The 8039-nt window shown below is 36.0% G+C and overlaps 1 protein-coding gene across 1 annotated transcript; it reads left to right on the top strand.

Annotated features, from left to right (window-relative positions):
* The first annotated feature begins 2978 nt into the window (after positions 1-2978).
* LOC138319039 (uncharacterized) lies at positions 2979-6488 on the top strand. Its single transcript, XM_069261924.1, has 2 exons — positions 2979-3194; positions 3576-6488. Exon 2 carries the CDS (start codon positions 3586-3588, stop codon positions 5104-5106), a length of 1521 nt encoding a protein of 506 aa, XP_069118025.1. The 5' UTR covers positions 2979-3194; positions 3576-3585; the 3' UTR covers positions 5107-6488.
* Positions 6489-8039: the final 1551 nt, after the last annotated feature.

Raw genomic sequence — 8039 nt, 5'->3', positions numbered from 1 at the left:
TGAGAATGACATTTCACGAGAGGGAGGGGGAGAAAGTGAGATGACATTTCAAGAGAGGGAGGGGGAGAAAGTGAGTGTGACATTCATTAAATTACATGTATACGTAGCTAGGTTTAAAGTAGTGTGGATACAGGGACTTAGATAAGCACATGTTTTTTTGTATGTGATGATCCGACACAAGTTGTAGTTAATGAGCTGTCACAACAACAGAAAATTCTATACAGGTTTGAAATACTCTGTCAACATTGATCTATTCGGTTTTTTCCATGGGTCAAATTTTGGTGTGTACATGTGCACGTGTCATTGAATTGTGTATTGAAATTCACCAGCGAGATACTATTTTGAATCATTAACATGTGTGTAAAGGTTAAACTTCCACTGCCATTTTGTTCATTTTCAAACTAGATTAAATTCCTTAACTTTAGAGTCAATTGATGTGTTAAGTGCTGTTATATAGTAAATCCGGTCAGGTATTTATCATCCTATATTTTGTTTTCATAATCTTTGAGATAAAGAACGGATATCTAACAAACGTTCAATAAAACCTTATGAATATGTTTATGTTAATTATATATATATAAATAAAGAATGATTTTAGCTGTTTATTGAAATGACAAACAAATTCTAAAGAGTTTATTTCAGAATTGTTTCGAGAAGACAATCATATAACTAGAGAGCTTACATAATAGAATAGTTGTTATGCAAATTGCTCAAGGAAATTTATAGGACATAATATGGCTTTATTTTTTAATTACCACTTGTTGATTTCATATACATGGCCCAATTGTGAGTTATCATTTAGTGCTATAAACATAACAAAGTGCTTTGTTTTACACCTATCTATTGTTGAATGAACTTGTCCATTACTGTGTTATTTAACATGAACAATTTCAATTGTGGTTGTAGAAGTAAATGAAGAGTATGACATAATGTAGCTTGATTGTATGTACAATATTGTACAAAGTGATGCCTTATTGATAACAAATTTAATATGCTTTCTATAACTGTAAACATACTAATTTCATCGCAGTCGCATTTCAGCGCAAATGTAAAAAATGTAAATGATACTTTATTAGTTTTAAATTAGCTACGTTTACAGTATATGTACGTGCAATATCAAACTATCAGTATATTACTAAGAGTAGTTTGACCATCATTGTGATATTATTTAGGACTGTATTGTTTAAATTACTGTTACTAAAACTTTGTTGGTTAGTTCTACAATTTAAAAAGAACTTCTACACAATGATTAGAAGGGAAGAATGACACAGGACTATACTGTATACAGTGAAACTTGTCTATTAAGGTGGGACAAAGAGGTGTCCTTTACAATTCAAGTCTTCTTATATATAATTATAGGGTAAATTATCAGGTAATTTATCAGGACAACCAGATCTTGATAGACAGATGCTCTCTATCTGATTTAAACAATTTGACAGAATTTACAATATATAAGAATAAATATGTTGTAAACCTTTTTAAGAGAGTTTAAGTCATTTGAGATCCCTGATGTGAAGGGTTGTGATGGTATTCATACTGAAAGTTTTCTTTGATTGCTGTGCACACTTTAATACTCAAAATATAGGACTATGATGGTTCATTTAGAAACTTGATAATTAATTGATATTAAGAAAGTTGTTTTAAATTTATATACATATATAAAGCCTACACCCAGAATTGAATGTAATTTTCTGTATTGGTACCTTGTTTGAGAATGGTCATTGTCAGTGTGTACTGTTTTCTATGTATGAGAGTCTATATAAACACTTTGTAATCGTCTATAACATGTCACTATGTCCTACTGTCATACATCTTTTAGTATGATTAAAGTGTATTTTTCTACAGCATTTCATTTTGGTTGTTAATGATATAGGACGTAAGAGAAGTTTTGTGTCATTTACTTTGTTCATAATCAAACATATACAACCCCAAATCAAACATAAGTACAACCACAAAGTTGTGATTGTGATAAGTAACCGTCCAAATGATGATGGGGGCGGGAAACATTTGGTAGAGTATTGTTGGTTAGGGGCGGGTGAAAGCCAGAGTGTCCACAGGGATCTGATCTGATCTACTTTGTACATATGTAATAATATGTAGCACAGGGATCTGAGATTTAGTTACAGTTGATATAATTATGGACCCACCAGAGTGACCTAAAACCATTTTCTAGATCAAAAATCGGTAAGAATCATACTCTACATAGTACTATATACGGTTTTTGATATAGATCACTAAAACGTCTAAAAATGGCCTTAGGGCACTCTGGTGAGTCCATAATTATACAAACTAAGTAATTCTCAGATCCCTGTACTATGTAGATATGATGTTACCCGTTTTGATCTAGACCCACTAAACATCGAAAAATGGTATATAGGCATTCTGGTATGTCCATATATTGATATAAACTGTAACTTATTCTCAGATCCCTGTGCGACTGACGGACCTCGCGATTTATTATGTAGCTGTTTGGGAACTTGATAACAACCTTGCAACCAAGAAGTTAGAAATGTAGAACTCCTTGATCCGCTCTTTTGACCAAGTCGCTGGATTTACAAGGTATAGTCAGCGGGATTAAAACGCGCAATACTGCAATCATGATCTGTGCTGAATTAATTGCGACAAAAAAGTGAGGAAAAATTACGAATTATTTTGAAACGATTACATAAATTTCCCAATGAAACTTTGAAGGTAAAAAGACGTGCAATACTGCAATCTTTATCATTTCTGAATGAATTAATCGTGACAAAAAGTGGGGACAAATGAGGTAACGTTTTGTACACAAAAATCTCAATGAAACTTTGTAGTACAAAAGTAAAAAGAATCTTTTTTTTTTAGCATGAAAAATTATCTTAGTGAATTTGGAGAGGAATGTCTTCAAACATCTCAAACCATACACACGCACATCGTTTATTAATTACCATATTATCAAACTTTGTCTACACACCGTATGTACTTTCATTTTAGCACGTGAAAAAAATACCATCGGGGGAACCCCCCTTTTTAAGCGGGTTTGTCGGTAACGCGACAGGGTGCGTTAGCTGTCGCGTGTCCCTCCATACCTGTGTCTTTGGGGGGGTAAGACCTAAACCTAGACTCTTCTATTATTTTAAATCATATCGCAGAGCGTCATTGTAAGATAAAGCCACGACTTGGACCCGTCTTCATGGAGTTTGTCTTCGGCTACATTTAAGGTTAGTACTACATGTTTACTGAAAGAGTGTGTATCATGTAAGATGAATGAAAGCTTGTCTAGTACGGTATTAAATTAGGATATTTTTATCAGCAGTTTTTCATCAATCTTAAATTGATTTGAATTTATTATACATTCAAGTTAACATTGATAATGAAAGGAAACACGCCATATTGATTTCATCACGATTCAGAATAACAATATCTAATTTTAGCACCAGGCAAGAGTTTTCTTGATAAAACGAAAGTAAATTTTTACGCACACACATATTAACACCAAATGTATATGGATATATATGCGTTTATCAAAACAAAATAATCCACAAATTTCTTGTTTTATTTGATAAGTACGTAAACTTATATGGCGGTGGCGCTGATTTCAGATGCGTGGCCATGATGTCCACAAGTAGAGTGTCCGAGGACTCACCTGTACTAAACGAATCTGATATCAAAAGGTTCATTAAGGAAGCCGAAACTAAAGAGTCCATTTTCAATGAACAATTTAGAGAGATAGAACGCCAACATCGAGAGGATAGTGCCAAGTTTAATGATGCCAAAACAAGAATTAATCGGCGCAACGAAGAACTGAAGAAAGAGCACGAGCGAATTGCCAGCCGTCTACTCGCGTCCTGCGCTGAACACGAGAAAGCAAACGCTAATAAGCTAGATGAATGGAAAAAATTCTACGAGAGAAAACAACAAAACTTGAAATCAAAAATTCTACAGCTGAAGTCGATTTTAAGCTCGGGTGACTTGCAGAATGCAAAGGATATCTCCAAGAATTTGGGAGATTCTGATGAAAACCCACCTGTTTCTCCTGGGTTGATTATATCGGCAAAGCTAACGTACAGCACAGTTCCAATAGATGTACTGGAAAGATTGCACGGAGACATGTATATAACTGAGTACCGGCACCATACAGACGGTTACACCCTGGTAACTAGGACATGCGCATTACAATCCTCGAACGTACCCCAACACAGTATCAAAGACAAAGCCATTGTCACGTCCTTTTCGCTATCCTCGGAAATATCTTGCATGGCGTTGACACCAGACAGCGAGGCTTGGATAGCCTGCACGAAGAAGCCTCGTACATCACTCCTGAAGGTCAATCAAAACGGTGAGGTAACACAAACGTTACCGATAAAGTGTGACGTCATGGATATCTGTCTTTCGCCCACTACCGATAACTTGTGGATCTGTAACTCCAAGGACAAAGCGGCCATGGCTCTTCAAGACCTTTTCTTCAACACCAAGGTAAACACTTTGGACACGCCTTTTCGGCTATGCATTACCAAAGACGAAACGGTGGTAATGTGCTTCCAAAATAAGATTGAAGAGTTTCGACATCGCCAGTCTATACGAACGAATCCAGGCGGGAACAATATGAGGCCAAAAGGAAGCGTGAAGAATCCTGTTCGTATCAAGCAGTGTGGAATGACGGGAGATTTCGCCGTGTGTGATATGGATGACATTAGCCAGGGAGGTCAGGGGGTACCATCTGTTCTCGTTATGGATAAGAAGTTCGTAGAAAAGTTTAGATATTACGGTAAAAACATAGACACCAAGAGATGTCCTGGTGTTCATAGAAATACTCGGATTGAGTTTGTCCCTGTAGATGCTTGCTTTGATAACCTGGGTAATCTATTGATCGCCGACAGAATCACTAAATCCATACTGTTAGTCAACAGGGAGGGCGTTTACATTGATATTCTACACACAAGTGCCTTTCAGCCAAAAACCGTTTCTATGAGGAACGGGTACGTTTGGGTAGGGTACGAGAATAAGTCGGTGGAGATTCTAACTTATGAGTTGGTGACAACTCCACCTCTTCTTAATACCGAGACCAAGCGCTCTTGGTTTGAGGGTGTTTTTGATTTCTTTGCTGTTCTCCGTGAATACTACTCGTATTAAACCCATTGATAGAGTTTATTGTAAGAATACGTCTACCATTGCCATTCAATGTTTGATGGACGGGGGTTGACTTGATAACAAAATACAACAGATTGTGCAAAAGCACTTTATCTTGAGCAATTTGGATGGATACCAGTAGTCTTCCCAGAGATCACAACAAAGATAGGACTGAACAGTCCACTTAAAAGACCATCTCGAAACATAATAAAACTGGGGGTTGATTGTGTTGAAGTCAACGTTACCAACACTTATTAGTTTTCGCAATCCTAATTCTAAGATGGCTAATTCTAATTAGTATTTCAATTGAATATGTTCGAACAAAAACTGCAATTTCCACATAACAATCGCTGCCGATTTGTGTGATTAAATCAAAAGCTGAATTTTTTGTTTGGGAGTGGCATCTACCCTGTTATGGTCTCTCGTATTCAATAATTGGGCCGCGGTGGCCGAATGGTTTAGATGTCCCGACATATTACCACAAGCCCTCTGCCTTTGGGATGCGGGTTCGTCCCATGTGGGGCAGTTGTCAGGTACTGACCGCTGGTCGGTGGTTTTTCTCCGGGTACTCCGGCTTTCCTCCACCAACAAACCTGGCACGTACTTACATGCCCCTGGCTATTGATAGGACGTTAAACTAATAAAACCAAGCGCATTCAACAGAGTATGGAATACGTGAATGTGATGGATAAGTGTAAGGTATTTGAGCAAGGTTTTGTTCGAGAAGGCGAAAGAGGGAGGATTTTAAAACGAATATTTCAAAGTTGCCAAAAATGATAAGGTGTGTGTGAAGATATTCAAAGTTACGTATTCTTAATGTGTCAGAAAGAATTTTGACGGTAAGAGCAACTGTTTTAAAATGCCTAAATTCTTGCATCTAAGTTTAATATCCAAATGATCTACGGCACTATACAAATCCTAAGCTAGTTCTTATGTTTCTGAGCTATCTATACATACTCGCAGGCTTTGTTACTCTTGACTAACCTCCTTATTCACGAATATGTCCACCAAATCAGGATTTTATATGATAACGTTGCAATGGTACGTTTTACATTGGTAACACTATATTATTGTGTACGCATCTCTTATATCTCATATCATGAACAACCACTTTAGTGTTTATGATTTTGTATGCATTTCCACGAATTTTTATAATCTAATTAGCAATTTATCTATAAAAAACATAGAATTTTATATAATTTTAGACTAGTATATAATTTTAGACTAGTATATAATTTGATTGTTTTATGCCTTGACAATGCTTACTTACACATTCCTGTGGAGTATTACAGAGACAGTTATAGATATTAATACTCCCAGTGAAATAACCCCGCATTATATTGTAGTAATATCTAGTAATATAGAATTAAAGATAAACGTATGAACACTGTCTTTTTGTATTTATTAATCTAACGATATTAGAGTCCTGCTATTTGGTCAATGTAAATGTTCCAAGTGCAGGAGATCTAAGTGTCTCTGATGAATGCGTCAACTTGATAAGATCAAACGATGAAGATTTAAGGCATTTCGATGACAACATCATACGGTGGCTTAAGATCATAACGACGGGTTAAGGTATTTCGATGGTTGAAGATATTTCGATGACAACATTATGCGAAGGCTTCAGATAATACGATTGCTTAGATAATATGATGACACACGACCATACGATAACTTGAGATATTTAGGGGACAACATCGTATGATGGTTTAAGATCATGCATTGTAAAGACCACGACGATGTTGTACTGTGACGTATTAAGACCACAGATGGCATAAGATTGTACCATAGCTTAAGACCATATAAAGACCATACGATGACTTAAGACCATACGATGGCTTAACACCATACGATGACTTAACACCATGAGATGACTAAGGACCTTACGATGACATGAGATGACAAAAAAAAACAACATGCGATACATATAATACCGTACAATAGTGTAGGACCATACATATAATAGCATGAGGCCATACGATGGCTTACTAAGACCATACGATGACTTAACACCATACGATGACTAAGGACCTTAGGATGGCTTAAGATGACAAAAAAAACCAACATGCGATACATATAATACCGTACAATAGTGTAGGACCATACATATAATAGCATGAGGCCATACGATGGCTTACTAAGACCATACGATGGCGTAATACCATGCGATGACATCAGATTATATGATAGTATCTTAAAACCATACAATGACATAAGACAAGAGACGTTTGTAACTTGATATTTTAGAGATCTTGTTCGAACCCTCAATTATGTCTCTAATATTGTGAATACAGTTATCAACATGCGATGCAGAAATTGATATTACATGTATATATGTAAATCATTATACTGGTACATCATGAATCCATTGCGACGTCATATTATCATAATAAAATTTCGACACCAAGTATTAATAACACATGAACACGGATTTATAGAATTCGTCAGAAACAGTATAATATACAGAATGTATGATCCATAAGTTGATGGAACCTGGGAAAATAGTCCTACACTACATTGATAATACGTTTGTTAGGGATCGTTAATTTATCAGGCAAGTTGCATACAAATTATCAATGTGATACGAATGTTTCATGCAGCATGGCATTTTATTCCAACGTAACGGGATTTGGATGTTTATATAACATAAATGATCATTTAACGGAACAAAGAACAACAGGCAATGTCCTGAAGTTTATACAACTGACGACGACCTTTATATGGAGTATGGAGGATAAAATCTATCGGTTGTTTACACCCGGGGTTCACGGCCAACGATCTAGACATCTTATCGGAAGTAAACAAGTCTATAGATAGTCTGTGATTCAAACAGGTGCTTTAAAGTACAGCAAATTAAATGTCGAAGTATAGGTTACTTTAACATTACGCATCAACATGTAGATCTACATATAAATGTGAACCAGTACTATAATTAG

Source organism: Argopecten irradians, chromosome 3, assembly GCF_041381155.1.
Source record: "Argopecten irradians isolate NY chromosome 3, Ai_NY, whole genome shotgun sequence".
Lineage (NCBI taxonomy): Eukaryota > Metazoa > Mollusca > Bivalvia > Pectinida > Pectinidae > Argopecten > Argopecten irradians.
The sequence above is the reverse complement of the archived record's forward strand: the minus strand, read 5'-3'. Positions and strand labels throughout refer to the sequence as shown.